At 44.1% G+C, this 15,388-nt stretch overlaps 1 protein-coding gene across 4 annotated transcripts in view; it reads right to left on the bottom strand.

The window, feature by feature from the left end:
* Positions 1-1,249: 1,249 nt before the first annotated feature.
* Positions 1,250-15,388, bottom strand: part of LOC135417932 (dual specificity protein phosphatase 13B-like) — a 28,222-nt gene continuing 14,083 nt past the window's right edge. For all 4 annotated transcript variants that reach the window (XM_064662642.1, XM_064662646.1, XM_064662645.1 and 1 more), the window contains 3 exons: positions 4,831-5,026; positions 3,487-3,707; positions 1,250-2,360 (listed from right to left, as the gene is read on the bottom strand). In XM_064662642.1, the coding sequence (XP_064518712.1) occupies positions 2,134-2,360; positions 3,487-3,707; positions 4,831-5,026 (644 nt within the window). In that variant the 3' untranslated portion in view covers positions 1,250-2,133. The remainder of the gene's footprint in view (positions 2,361-3,486; positions 3,708-4,830; positions 5,027-15,388) is intronic.

Genomic DNA, 15,388 nt, shown 5'->3' with positions numbered 1-15,388 from the left:
GCGGGTCCCGGAGCGGATCCCGGGTGTGGATCCCGGTGCGGGTCCGGGAGCGGATCCCGGGTGTGGATCCCGGTGCGGGTCCCACGGAGGGCGCCGCCCGCGCCGGGCCGACGGCGCCACCTGGCGGCGCCGCGCGGTGCTGCGGGCCTTGGGCCCGGGATGGGATGCGGGATGTGCGCCTTTGGGAGAAAACCCGCACGAGACATCGCGGCCTGAGAAGTTACATTCTCTGTGTTTATCATCCGAGTAAGCTGCGGGTTTCCAGTTGTACCCACTGGTATTTTAAAAACGTGGTATCCTGTGAAATCCGTTTATTGTGCCAGTGCTCTCGTACCCCCAGCGAGAGCATCCTCAGCTCTGCCCTGTGCTCTACAGCCGAAAATGGCTGGCTGGCCTCGCTCCTGCTGTCTATACAGGGAAGCATAAGACAATGTGGTTCTTGTGCTTGAGGCTGGGGGCATCTCTACAGCCACTTGTTTTGTAAGTTTAAATCACTTCGTTAGATTTAATTGGTAATGGAAACATGCCTGTTTTGATTTGGGTCTGAAACATACTTTTAATTTGGCTCTTCCTGCTTGCTGTGGTTTTGTTGACTTTGCAGAGGAGCCCCAGAGCTCATGAGCAGGTTTCCTCACACAGGGAACTAAAGCAAAGAAGTGCTCCAGCACTGCTCTGCTGCTGCTCAGGGATGTCCAGCCCACAGGGTTAGTCCAAAGCAAAACCCCCTGAGACGCCCTTGCTGTGAGGGTCAGGTCCTCAGTGCCAAATGTTCTGCTTTGTGCTCTGACTCGTATAGTATGTCCCACAGAGTAGATGTAGATATTGCCGAAGAGTGTTATAAAAGGTGCTGACTTTTCTCTTCTGAAGGCAGAAATCAACCTTGCAGGCAACACTGGAAATGTCAAGGAATGTTTTCCTTGTTGCTGTGCTAGTTTTGAGTAGCCAGCTCATATGGTGTGGAGTATTCATGCCTCTGCATTCTGAGGTTTGGTACTAGGAATGCAAACTGCCATCCCCGAGCTGGCTTTGTGCTGCAAATGCTTGTCCTCTGGGAACCAAAAGCCAGATGTGCTTCACATAGTTTCCAGGCAGCACTGATCCATCAGATGACAGTAGCTATTGAGTGCTCTTATGGTGGCCCAGAGACACAAAGATGAAAGCCTGATGCCTGTCAACACCTCCCTTGCCATTCCTGTGTGTCTTCAGCTTTCACTTGAGTCCACCTCACAAAAGGAAATGCCACAGAGTATGATGTTGCAATGTTAATGAACTTTTATTTTTGAGCAAGAAAATCCCAAGTTTTGTAATTTTCAACTGTCAGACAAATCTGGGATATATTGAACTTTGCACCCACTCTCACTGCCCATGCAGCTGGTTGGACCCTCAGCTGGAAACCCACCTTCTTCTTCAGAAGCATTTTCTGCAGCATTCCTGGATGATTTTTGCTATGGAAGATGAAAAATATTTGAATATCCTCTCAAAGAAATGTATTTTTGTGGAGAAAAAAACTCTGATGAATAGCCAAAGGGAAAACACTATAGAGAGACCTGGAATAACTCCTTAGAGGGGCTTGTGTTGTTTCACAGCTGTGTTGCCTTTAAAAAACCTCTTACCCCAACTCAGGAGCTCCACCTATTGTAAAATCAAGAACTAACCAGTGCCAGATTCAAGTCTCAAAATACAAACCCTTTGAGATACGGGGAGCAAAGGGATGGGGGCTGGTTCATAAGAAAACTTCTAAGCATTACTGTAGCATAAATAATATGGCATCTTTCACCTCAAATAGCCTAACACTTCATAAAGTGATATGAGCTTCACTAGTTGCTAAAAACACAGCTATTTCTGAAGTGGAACCTGATATCTTTCTTTCTTTTTTTTTTTTTCTTTTTCTTTTTAACCAGTAGAGAGCAATGTTTTAAGGTGGAGAGTGAAGGATAGAGTATGCAATCAATCATAGGTATAAACCTAGGAGGGCTTTGCAAAATGGAAAGATCAGGCAAAATCTACTTTTATTAATAACATGCGTAATGGTGTCTCATAATCTTGTGTCCTTACTTTATAAATGTGGTTCATCTATAAGAGATACAGGCAACTCAAGTGAGATTTTGTCCTGCCTCTTTCAGCAATACTCTCTTACAGCTCTTTAGGAGCAGATGCTCTTGTTCCTTTCTTCTCTTCATTCAGTTTAATGTCCAAGTCCCGGAGCTGGCTGAGGAACCCTGAATTTGGGCAGATGTCTCTGTGAGCACCCACCGTCTTCAGAGCATCCACCAGTGTCAAGTTTTCATGGATCATTAAAAAGGCAAGCACTAGAGTCGCTGAGCGGCTCACTCCCATGGCACAATGAACAAACACCTTACCTGCAGAAAAAAAGAGGTACAGCAAAGTGAGTGTGCTTTAGCATTTCTAAAGTGAAAAAGACCCAGGGAGGAGAAAAAATACTAGAAACAAGTTGGGAAAACAATGGGGACAATTAGTGAATCCTCATGTTTTCAGAAAGATTATGCTAGACCTCTCAGGCAAGGTGGTGTTTCATACTGATCTCCTGGATCTAATTTAAGCCTCAGATTAAAATAGTTGAAATTTTCTGTGGCAGGAGAAGCTTTCTGTGACTAAACTTGTTAGTATAGTTTTCTGTGGAAAAAAATAAGCTTTGGCAGAAAAAATTGGCCCAGCCCTGACTGTGATCACTGGCAAGTTCCATAAACTCTGTGGGATAGTCTGCCTGTAAAAATGGAGTCGTAATTTACTGTATCTCAGCAGCCCAGTGTGAGCTATAACTGGGGATTTAATAAAGCACTCCAGTGAAAGCAGCAGATCCTACAGCCAGTCAGAGTCAGAGCAAACTCTGGAACAAATGGAAATTATGATAACTAGGCCATAATCCAAACTCTGCTGACAAAAATTCAGCAGGCTGTGGGTCAGGCTTGTAGTTTTTGACTTAGTTCATTAACTTCTGCTGCTTCTCTAGCTTAATAGACAGGCTGAATAAAGCTCCAATTCTGCGAAGTACTTAAGCATGTGAAGCATTCGAGCCAGCACTGAAGTGACACTGCTCCCAGCTGAGTGCATCGGGACCAGGAGCAGCATGCAGAGCAGGATTGTCCATCTAGAGCCCATGCCAATGTGCAAGGGGTGGGAGGTGTGTGTAGAAGCACACAGATTATGCCAATTCCTACAGCATGGGCCCAGGGGGGAGTATCTGCAGTGCCATAACCTCTACACTCTGGTATTAGAGCTTGCCCTTCCTACTGCCACGCTGGGCTGCAGGCAGCAAGTCTTCCCCAGCTCCTGGGAACCTGGCCATGGCCACCTTCCCTGCAGCACATGGCATAGGCACCCTTCTCCATCCTCTCCTCAGTGGTTCTGCATATGCCACCTCGAAACTTATGCTGATTCTGAGCTCTGTTGGTGCCTGTTACTGCAAGAAGTCATTTGGCTTGTGTTGAAACTTCCTCCCAAAGCTTATCTTTGCTTCCCTCTTACCTCCTGAAGAGTTTAAGGCCTGGCCTATGAAATTGGCAGCATCATAGAAGAAGATACTTAAATCGAAGGAAGGATCATCAAATGCTTCTACTCCATAGTACTCTATTTGCAGATCTTCATAATATTTGGCTCCTGTGTTGATGCTATATGGTCCATCTGCTGCATTAAGGATATGAGTAATGTTGAGGCTTTGAAGAGTAGTTTTGCTCCTGGCAGCCCACCTGTTGAAAGACATGAAGGGCACATTGGCAACGCTCCCAACATTCTGCTAAAATAGCATGGTTTAAAGTTAGTGCCTGCTCCTACTAAGAAAGGATGCAGGAACTGCATCTTGCCTACAGAGGAGAAAATTTTGAGAAGCACATAGTACTTTGTGCGGGAAAAATATGATATGGGGGTGTGGAGAGCAGCAGGAGCACAGACTTGCCAGTGGGATACTGTCAGTTAAGCAAATGCCTCCTAGCGGTTAATCCCTGGGAACATGGCTTACTCTATAAAGTGGTCAAGATTTTCCTTTAAATATTTGTTTAGCAAGTTTTAGAGCTAATCTCTCATTGATAGGTTGCCTGGGTCTCAAGGGTAAGAACTCATACAAATGAAGCAACACCATGTTCCTGATTTGGACATGAAGCGGATGCATTGTATTCACCAGCTAGGTTTTCCCCCCTTCCCACAATAAAGGGGGACTAAATGCATTCTACAAAACTCTGAGCCTTAACTGATATATTCAGGAGGAAATGGAGCTGGGAAAAACAAGCCGATGACCTATGTAATCTGCTGTAATCCAATTGGAAGGAAATAGCAATAAATATTACTGGTCACAAGAATAAGGTGTTTGCACAAAAATACCAGATTGATATTTTCAGTTTTGCCATCTTTGAAAGAAACTTCTGATTTCAAATGTCAAAATCCCTATTGTATAATTCATTTAGGTCCTCTTCTTTCTGGCTCTTGATCCTGCCACCCCTATTTGAGTGTGAGAGCTACTATGCTCTTGTCTGCTGCTTTAGAGCACAGTTTTCAGGACAAATAATGTATCTCAGAATTGACACCAATTTGGTATAAATTCTTTGAGGACTTTTGTCTAGAATACAAATAGTTCTTACCCTGCCAAATCCACGGTGGCTCACAGAATATAAAAAACACAAGTCAGACACAGTAAGTCACCATTTTGCATGCCATGTTTTTCTTGACATCCAGACTCCTTATGTCATCAGCTTTGGAGGCCTGTATTGTAAAAACATTCCTGTAGACCCAAAAGCTGCTCCTCAGTGTACCACACCCACTCCTCCTCCTCCTCCCAGGGACTGATAACAGCTTAACAATAGGACCATATGTTCTTACGCATCTCCCAGGTAGATATTTGGCCAGACTTGGTCCACATGATTATCAGACCCTCCTCTGAACCACAGAAGCCGCTGGAGGTCTGATAGTGCTGGTGTTTCATAGGAATCATTGCTAGTCAGAGATGAAGAGTCTTTGGTGTGAGGCATCTTGCTGCTCTTTTGCACGCACTCAGGCTGTATCAGAGACAGCTTTTCTGAAATGAATTAAGAGGAAATTTTCATACAGATAGAACATTCCCTAGAAAGTAGTCCTGTTCATTACCCTCCAAATAGCATTACATTATTATAACTAGTCTGTGCAGCAGGGCCTGCAGGTGTTGCTAAAAACATCCAGAGAGCAGGAGTGACTCTGTGGCAGGACTCTATAGGCATGTAAATCCTCCCCTGAGAAAGCAGCATAAGACAATGTGATTTAATTTCTTGTCAAGTACTGATGTTGGAAAAGAACATCCTGCGCCACCCAAATGCCGCACTGGCTGAACCTTGTAGGTGCAGGTGTTATTTCAATTACTGATGAGGGTATACAGAAAACCATCAGCTCTTTTTGTTGAAGAGTTACCAAGTGTTTGTGCACACTTGATTCTGATTAATTAAAACTGGAAGTTTTTGAAAGAATACATTACTGGGCTAACTTATACTTAAAATGCTTTTAGGGCCAAGGTGGAAGTTTTAGGATGTGTGTGTGAGCGACATTTGTATAATGCATGTGTATACACATATGAAATATATGTGCACACAATTTTCTTTCATTTGTAGGGATGTATTTAAACACATATATACACAAACATATTATGTATGAACGGATTTTCACATGCGTATATAAACATAGATATGTCTGTATGTACAGAAATAGAAATTGAGAGAATTTGAACTAGTTTTTTCTCTCTCTCAGTTGAATACCCCTGAACACTTAGCTATACTGGTATTCTTGTGCCTATCTCTCTCTGTCTCTCCTCTGGGAGCTGTTCCACTTTGTATAAATAATGTGATAGGTACTTGCCTCCAGAGAGAGGCCATTTCTCTCATCTGAGGGGTGAGGTACTTACCTGGGATGTGAGAAGAGAGAGCACCTGAATTTTTTGAAATTATAGAGCTGAAATTCTGGTGTTGTTGTCCTGTTGAGAATCCCATCTAGGGCTCCCTTCCCTAGATCTGTGAGGGATCCGAGAGATCACAGATCTGTGATGCCTCACAGATCACACCATGGAATTTGGGCATCCCTGTTTGCTAGTTTAGACCCAGGAAGCTCAGGCCAGCCGGTTCGGCTCAGTCAAGAGCAAGAGTGCGAAGATATCCAAGCAGTCCCTTCTTGAGACTTTAGGAGCATTTCTCCTGCCAGGATCTCATTATCCTGAATTGTTCTTCTTGCCCCCAGAAAATATTGATGAGCTTTGTTTGGCTGCCTGTCGGTATTAGAATCATAATCAAGCCACACTAGAAACTAGTGAAAGCCACACTAGAACTCTTCCCAAAGTAGAGTAGATGGTGTTTATTCTCATGTGGTGTCAGCTTTGCCTAAATCTAGAGTTTGGGTTTGTTTTCTTAGCAATTCTAGAAAACAAGTGCAGATGGGACCTTCAGAAATCATCTAGTCTGTCCCCCGCCCCCACAGCAGCAGCCAGATGGATGTTGCTTCTAAAACAACAACTTTGTCCAGCATCCAGGTATGTTATTTTCAATGATGTAGGGTGATTTGGGGAATAAGCAGAAAACAAGGGAGAATATCTTTTTGCTTCTGGATAAAGAAGTAGAGATGATGTGAAGCACATTATGGAACACATTACATATATTTCTGTGACCTCAGCCTAAATTTTCTTCCCCTGCCCCTTTCTCCCTCCTCCTCCCCACCAATGTTAAGCACAGTGATAGCTTTTTGTATGTTCCAGTAAAAAAGAAGTCTCCCTAGGGTAACTATTTAATAAGTAAAATGTGAAAAGCGCAGTAAAAATCATGGGAGAGATAGGAAAAAAAGTGACTGGTTTTACTTTTAATGATGGAGGAAAAGAACTGCAGGGAAGTAGAGAGGAATACAGAGATAAAAGCCTACGAATTTTTCAGGGCAGAAAATATAACACCAAGAGCTTTGGTAAAGGAAAATGTTGTGCAATCCTTGCACAGATTAACATAAAGAATAGCACAGAAACAGATATTGTGCATTGCCCTACAAGTTTTACTGCCTTGTGAAAGTCATGCACTGTGCTCAAGAGCTACTGCCAGCATCTTCATGATGACCTGTTTGTACTTTCATCGACACAGAACGTTAAGCTGAAGCAGTAAAAGAAATCAAGAAAAAGATAATACAGCTTCTACATCAGGAGATTCATAAGATCACAGGCTAATTTTCAAGGAGTGTGGCTGACTGAGTCGCTGCAAATGCTTAAGGGCTGAAGTTGTGGAGGTAAGTAGATAGATACCAAACTTTCAGTTCTCCTAGCCCCTGCTGCTTTAAACTTCTGTTGTAGCCTGTCACCTAGTTACAGTAATGGAGATGATGAGCAGAGAGAATTAGATTGTGAGGCCTCTTGTCCAAGACCTGACTTTGAAGAAATTCTCCAAAAATTGAGTTTTTTTGGTGCCAGTGACACTTCGGAGGTGACTCCATCCTTTGCAGCCAGGGAGGTGCTTTGCAACAGAGCTCCCTTTCATACAGCAATCTGCTTTTCAAAAAGCACATCAACATCATTTTATTCACATGACTAATGCCAAACAAGTGAGCTCCTCGTGTCAACACGAACGTAGCTCCTCCCAAGAATGCTCCCTCCTGCGCTGCACTGGCCTTGAAATTGAATTGCTCTACAGGGCCTTCAGGGTAAGCTTGGAAATAGCTATAGCAGATGATTGGACTAATGAGGAAAGCAATATGAATTTTTTAATTGAAGGCCAGGGACTTTGCTGAGGGTTTCCTCCCTCCCCCTACTTTAAGATACTGCAGAGCTAGCAAAAGTGCTGCCACTGATTACATTTCTCTAAGCTTCTCTTCTCCCTCTGGGTGGCTCCCAGAAGCTGTTCCAGTTGGAAACAGCCAGTGACTGCAGGAGGGCAGGAGTCCCTGTACCTGGGGAAAAAAATTTTCTATCTTACAAGGTCACTAACGTTTTCTCCAGAGATCTACACCATGCAAGTAGGATAGGATTACTTTTCTTTTAAATTGTAGCCTGGAAGCACATAAAGACCAGATGTGATTAGATTAGATTCTTTCTTGCTCTCTTTTTTTTTTTTTTTTTTTTTCTGGTTAAAAAATAAAAAAACAGAAACAAAAAAAGTCCTTCTACCTATGGGAGACTTTTGAGGCTGGATAGGATTTTTAAGAGCAATACAGAGAATCCAAGGCAGCACAAGCTTTAAAACTTTCTTGTCATTATGCAACGGTTCCCAAACACCTGGAGCACTGGGGTGCACCCCACATGGCCAGGGCCTGCTTGGTTCCATGTCTGAGCTGTGGAGCCCAGATTTCCCCAGTGGTCCAAGAGCTGCCCTTGAGGCCCAGGCTGAAGGTGGTCGTGGGGTGGCATTGCCTGGCTGCAGGCAGCACCCAGGAAGGGCTGTGGGTGACTCCAGGCTGTTTGAATGCAGCTGGGTGCAGCTCCTGAGGGACCCAGTCAGGCCAGGACTTGTCCACAACAACCTAGTTAGTATCTCCCCACTATTGTTTAGCCACTTAAGTACTACAGTCTGCTAAGCTTTTTGTTTGGTTTTGTTTGTTTGTTTGTTTGTTTGCTTGTTTGGGGTTTTTTTTTCTTTCCTTCTCTATGGTGGAAACAATTGCCATTTTCTATTGAAGATTTTTCTGGCAAAGGAAGGAAAAAAAACCCACACAAACCCCCACTGACAGGAATTGGCTAAAGCATTTAACAGATTTGTGTTGCATTTGCAGATTCCAGTGAAAGAAAATTCAGCAAAGTTCAGGAGAAAGAAGCAATATTGTAGATTTGAAATAGTTCATTTCGTTATTTTCAAAAAAATTACCATTTTCATTTTTCTATTCAGAGTTACTTTGTTTTGGAATTTGTTTTGCCGCATTGCATAAAATCTTTTAAAAAATTAAAACAAGATGAAACGGCTTGTTCCTGGTTGAGAAATAAACTGAAATTGAACACAGATTGAGTGGCCACCTATTTGCTTAGCCCTAATTTTCACTTTGTAACAGGGGAAAGCCTCCTGCCATTTTGTCATGGTTGTTACCTTGTCTCTTTGAGAGTGAACTGAGCTGTAGAGAGATGAAACGAATGTCTGGAGTCCCAGGAGGAGTATGGCAGGGCATTAGTTGGACCACAGGCATCCCTCTTTCCCTTTTGCTAGCACCTCCCTAACTGGCACAGCTCTGCCTGTGGTTATGTTCATAGCCCGGATGGGGACAGGTGTCTTTCAGTAACAAGGCCTTACATGAGATTATTAAGAGCCTAAGGCACAGCAGGGCCTGTGATTACTACAATAGCATGAACACTACCTAACAGTAGCATGATACAGAAAGCTCCTGCAACCAAATATTCTAAATTCCCTAAATCAAAAACCTGACAAACTAAATGGTTCAAAATTCCAAAGCATGAGGTCAGAATATAATTCATGTGAAAGGAAAAAAAAAGACAGCCTCTTGATGCATTTGAAATTGCTGTCTACTCTGTTTTTTCTTCTCTCTTCTCTCAGCAAGCATCTCTGCACTCATCTTTTACACTCCTTGCTCTTTTCTCTCAGGTAGCGCTTTACACTATGGCTCTTTGTCCTCCTGATGGAAAAATCCAGATGGAAAGAAGTGTAGTTCACAAGGAAATGATCATGTAAGTGGAATTAATCTTTCAGATACTGTAATGTGAAATATGATCTTCCTTTTTGTTAAGAAGACCCAGTCTGTGTCTCTACACTTTGGTCAGAATCCGATGCTAAGAGAACCCAGAAGTCTCTTGAGGTAGAGCTGAAAGCTTCTTTGCAGAAACAGGCACATTTAAAAGCAATAGCAAAGTTAAACCAGCCAGATGGGAACCTAGCAGGCAACCGAGAGGGGAACTCTCTGTTTTCCTTGCAAGCCTACAGGGGCTTGTTTGCAGGAATTAGAATCTCTCACCAGCAGTTCACTGCAGCTCTAATACCAAGTGGTATTGAAAATGAGAAGCAGGTTATGGCTGATGGTTTAAATGAGGCACCTATGGGAATTTAGAAATGAGATCCTGGACTTGTCTCAGTGTAGGCCGTGCACATGGCAGAGCAATATTGCTTTCTTGGCTGACTGCGTCATGTATTATGGCCTTTTATTTTGCCCACAGTCAAACAGCAGGGAATAGTAGAAAGTTCATTGCTCCAGCTCACTGTTTAAACTCTGATCTGCCTCACTGGAGGCAGTGCCCCCAAATAATGGAAAGCAGAATCGGTCCCTCAGCCTCATTGTGGGTACATGTTCAATGCAGCACTGAATTAATGCCACTGCCATTATTTCAGAGTGAAGAGAAAAGCAGAATGTACAATTAAACCTCTGTTTGGTTCGGGTTTTAAGGGAATTTACTACCTGGGAAAGATGCCAGATCAAGGGCTCTGGAAAACACAGCCCTCTCTTTAATAGCAGTGTTGGGAAAGATCAGGAGCAGCCCTGCAAGCCTCCTCCATGGCTGCCCTCTTGGCTCAGCCCAGCCCAGCTCAGCTTGCAGATGCCCCTTGCCCTACACTTGCAACTGTGTTTTACAGGGTGAGAGAAAATCCAAATCTTCACACCTCTTCACTGCTTGGTCTCCCTCCTGACATCCCCGTTCACATCCGGCCTTGTACTTTTATGATGGGGCCCTCTCAGCGTCTCCAAATGGAGCCAGAAGGTACCAACTTCTGCTCACAAGGAGCCTGAGCTGGGCTGGAAAGCTAAAGGCTCCTTCCTCTGTGAGCCCTCCTGTTCTTGCACAGAGCTGCCCATGGGGCTGGAGGGGCTCTTATGGGGCAGCAGCAGGCTGTTCCTGCCGCACAGGACCTGCATCCACCTGGGGATGGCAGGAACATAAAAGGCCATCTCAGTGGTGGGAGCAGTCAGAGGGCAGGGCAGGTGAGGGTAATCAGCCTCAGGCAGGGTTGGGATAGCCCGGAGAGTTCCTGGTGGGGAGGAAGGTTCCAGGTGAAGTGGGAAGACAAGGGGGTGCATGGCCAGGCACAGGCAGAGTTGTGAGGTCACATAGGTAGACATGAAGCCTGAGCATCTCAGCTCTCACTCTCACACAGCCCCATCCAGCAGCCCCATCCCAGGTCACACAGCCACTATTGTCCTTAGACAAGGCAAGCACCCAGGAGGGAAAGAGCTTGCTGAGCTCAGGCTCAGTGGGGGGAACTTCACCTGTGCCCTGCTGGTTTTTGGGGAGAGGGTGTTACTGCTTTCTCATAGAAGTGCTCCTGGAGAACATTTCCTTTCCTTTGTAATATAATGGATCTGCGCATATTTTCCCAAGACTGCCATTCCAAGGGGGGAGAACCTCCATGCTGCCTCCTGCCCCCTGTGCCTCCTCCCCCAACCCTCCCATTTGAGAGCCACACAGCCTAGGAAGGGGCACTTGCCCACACATGGGGCTGTAGGAAAGGATCCTTTAAAAATGGAGGTACTGGTTGGAAAAATGGGGAGTCCTGCTTGCAGTGACAGGTCATGGCTGTGGCATGACGACAGCTTTTACATCTGCAGCTTTCAGATTCAAAGGAGATAAAAAAAAGAATTATTACCTTAGCAGCTGGCATCTCTGAGCTATTCAGTGCACCATCCCCAGCAAGACAGCGCTGCCCTCCACAGGCTCCTACCACAATTTCCGACTGTCTGTGGATATTTGTCAAGCCTAGGGTGATGCTTTCCCCTTTATTTCTCCTCTGGAGCACTCCTGTCCAGGGTACCACAGCTAGGAATTAAAGCCCTCCAAAATTACTGATTTTCTTGACACGTCTCAATTACAGTCATGCTTCTCCCTGAATTAAAACACTGTAGTTTTAAGTCCTGTTGCCAGCAGCCATAACTGTGCTGTATGCTGTAATCAGGGGAGCACACAGTCACCATGCAGCTAACTGCTTCTAATAGTAGAAACTTCACTCTAATCTTATATAACGGCAGTAATGGAGCAGAGAGGCTGTGGCTTGTGAGGAGCTTAGACAGAAAGCTTTCTTGGGCAGCTCGTGCCCTGAGGGCAGAGAAGCTGCAGCTGCAGTGAGAGCAAGAAAAACAAAGTGACCTTGATATTGATAACAGTTCAGTGAGTGCTGTCACAGCCAGTGCTGTGCCAAGATTTCAGTGGTGTCACAGGCTGTCGATAAGATGTAAGTTATGGGCAGTTCTGATACAAATGGTGTCAAAGAGACCACACTCAGAGAGAGGGGAAAAAAATAATGTCTTGCAAGCTTCAGGAAAGACAAACAAGGATGTTAATATACTGCTATTAGAAGGGGCTCCAAAGCACTTGCACTTCTGCAGGCAGTATGGATTTGTGTGACTGTAGATTAAAGAAGTTTTTTCCTTCTCCTTGATTTACTCCTCAAATGATTTTTATCTGACTGCTCCTGTCAATACAAAATTGACAATGCTGTCAAGCTTGCAAGATTTCAGAATATTTGAAGGCATGAGAAAGGGGTTTTGATATTCCTCGGTCGTTTGGCAGGGGTAGCTTTGAGCTGTCTGTCTCTCTGCACTTTAAACAAAAGCAGTGAAGTGCTCTCCTTGCTTTGCCTTGCTTGAAAGGGTACATACAAAAAAGGCACCTTTTTCTAAGGTTGACAAAGCTGTACAAAATTTTTGCTGTGGAATCAAGAGCAAAAAAGACTTCAGAACTCTCCAGTGGAAGATCTATTTTGGCACTTGAATTTTTTGGGCACATCATAAAGCTTTCCAGGGACATTCTCTGCTTTGTTGGGGCAGAGTGGAATGGGGTTTTGAGATTTTTTTTGATTGCTGATTTTAAAATGATTGTTTATTTTTTGATTAAGTCATCTTTTAAGAAGTGTGATTGTATGTCACAAAGGAATTGACCACTGATGAGGTGCACAAGAGCAATTAAAAAGAGATATTAAGATCTAGAACTGGGATTTACTTTCTCTTGCCAGCTTTTGATTATGTGCGTGATGAATATTTGCTCCTGATTTCTTATCTTGAATTTGAAGAAATGAGACTGTGAGTGGTTTGCCTGTTGTGCTTCCCTGGTATTGGGGTGCAAGGTAAATCAGAGCGAAGCAGGGAGCTGCCTTGTCAGGGGTGTGGGTAAAGCAGGGTGTGCAGCCACCTCTCCGGGCTGTGATAGATGAGAGGTCAAGGGCAGTGGGAACATGCTGCTGCTCTATGGGTCCCAGTCCCAGGGTCACTAGGAGAGCTTGTCCTGCCATTTGCTGGCTGGTGGGAAGAAGTTTCTCTGCCAGGCCCTGCTGCAACATCTCTGTGGGAAGCAGGCAGGGTAGGGCTGCCCCACTCCCCAGACACCATGCTGATGTTATGTGAGTCCTGCAGTTGTTCAGGCAGGGCAGGAGCAAGGATTGTTACATGCCAGCAAGTTTTTGGAGGGTCTTTTCACCTTTATCTTGCCAGGTGTTATGCTGTTGTTTTTCTGATGCTGTTTCATACTGAGGCTTGGTGTGGACTATAGATCAAAGCCAAAGTTGGTTCGTTGGTTGATGGAGGGGGGAAAGAGCCTCCAGCAAAGCAGCAGCCTCATGGCTCCCAGGAGGGAGAGTTGAGCACAGGTAGCAGGGTGTAAGGCCGCCTTGCTGGAGGTTGTGCCTGCTGCAGGCAGATTATAACAGACAGTTTGGGAACACGCTGCAAACGTAACAGTCCATTTTCCCTAAGCAAACCTCAGTGCTTCCAGCACAGCCCTGGGAAGGCTGTCCTCTGCTTGGGAAAGTTGCTGTGAGCATGAATACATTAAGGACTTTGAGATTCTCAGGTACAGTGGTAATGGGAGCCACCCATGAGCTATAAATAGCACTAACATCGTTTCTTTCCAATGCCTGGCATCCCAAGCAGTCATTTTTGCTGGTGCTAGTGAAAATGAAAAAAGCTTTGAAGAGCTTTTATTTATGTTCTCTTTGCAGGCTGGAATTTTGTGAGTATTTTTCCTACTGGCTCTGAATTTTGCATTTATTTTAAGGGAAAATGTTGGCATTTTTTCCTTTTGGATTTTTTCCTTTTTTTAATTATCATATATGATTTTCATATTTTTAGCTCAACTATGTGGGAAAAGCTATTGTGGTGGGAGAGTGGGGATCAAAAATATTCATTTCCAAATAACCTTAATGTAATTGCAGGAAAAGGGGGGAAAGAAACCAGGAACCAAAATTTAATCTTATATAAATCTTATATGCATTTTTAACAAAATAATGAAAATGTTTTTGTTTAGAATTAAGCAAACAATGCAGGGTGCTTTGGCAGGTTTTGTGGTGTTTACATTGAGAGATCAGACAGAAATATTTGTTGTAGTAAAAGGAAAAGTTTTACATGCCTGTCAGACAAGATCTTCCTACGGTTTGATAGGAAACAAAGATGGTTTTGTGAAGGAGCTATGAAGGCCTGAGAGCAAAACTGGCAAAAAGGACCCTCTTCAAAATATTTAGTATACACTTGATGAAGTCTTGTCATAAAATGATAAGGCCTCATCTGTTATGCAACTCTCCTTTGCTATTACAGACATTCTGGAAACATGAGGTCTACAAAACAGACATTTTGTGCTGAGATAACCAAAGAACCACTGCTACAAGATCAACTGGTAGAGCTGGAAGAATTAGTCAACCTTTTAAATATGCAAGAAAGGCTATATTTTTTTCCAATTATGCCAACTAATCTAATTATACACTGCTTTTACTAACAACCCTTGCCTTAGACCAGCAGGCAATGCTGCTGTTAGTAAAACACTGTGATTTTTCCTATTGCCACAAGATGGCAGGAGAAAGCAATCTTGAATGATTTAAAAATACGCAGCAATGGGCATCTCATGACGGAATCCGCTCCTGACTGGCATTTAAAGGGAACACTTACTAATATACAAGAAATGGCACAGATTGGATTGAAGAAAAACGTGAAATGTACGGAATTAATTAGACTGATAATGACCTGGATGTATACATCAAAAGATCTACACCTTATCCTTTCCCATGCAGGTTTTCTGCATAAGAGAAGCCTGTGACAGTACTCATTTTTTCCCTGTACACCATATAGTTTGGCCTGGTTTTGCTCCACTGGCAAAATCTGTTGTACAGACCAGTCCAAGACATAATGCACTCGCCCAAAATAAAGAGCAGGGTGATTCTTTTTCCAAATATATTTCTCTTCCCATTCCCAGTTCCTTGAGTCACAGCAGGAAAAGCTAGAGGAAAGATGCACTGCTCTGGTGTTTGGGAATAGAGGGAGGAATGAGGGACAGAGGCTGTGCAGGAGAACACACCTGGTGCTGACAGGCTGTTGCACTGAGTGCTGCACTGGCAGTGGGGTCACCTCAGAGTCTCTCCTGCCTGTTCTCCAGGGGGAAACTGACCCTTCACTCACATGGGTGTCACAGACGAGACACTTCCACTGCCAGGACTGAACCTCTCAGGAGCCAATGGGGCTTTGGAAGAGGGCTAGGATGGAG

Source organism: Pseudopipra pipra, chromosome 8, assembly GCF_036250125.1.
Source record: "Pseudopipra pipra isolate bDixPip1 chromosome 8, bDixPip1.hap1, whole genome shotgun sequence".
Classification (NCBI taxonomy): Eukaryota; Metazoa; Chordata; class Aves; order Passeriformes; family Pipridae; genus Pseudopipra; species Pseudopipra pipra.
Note: the sequence above shows the minus strand (reverse complement) of the source record. Positions and strands in the feature narration are given on the sequence as shown.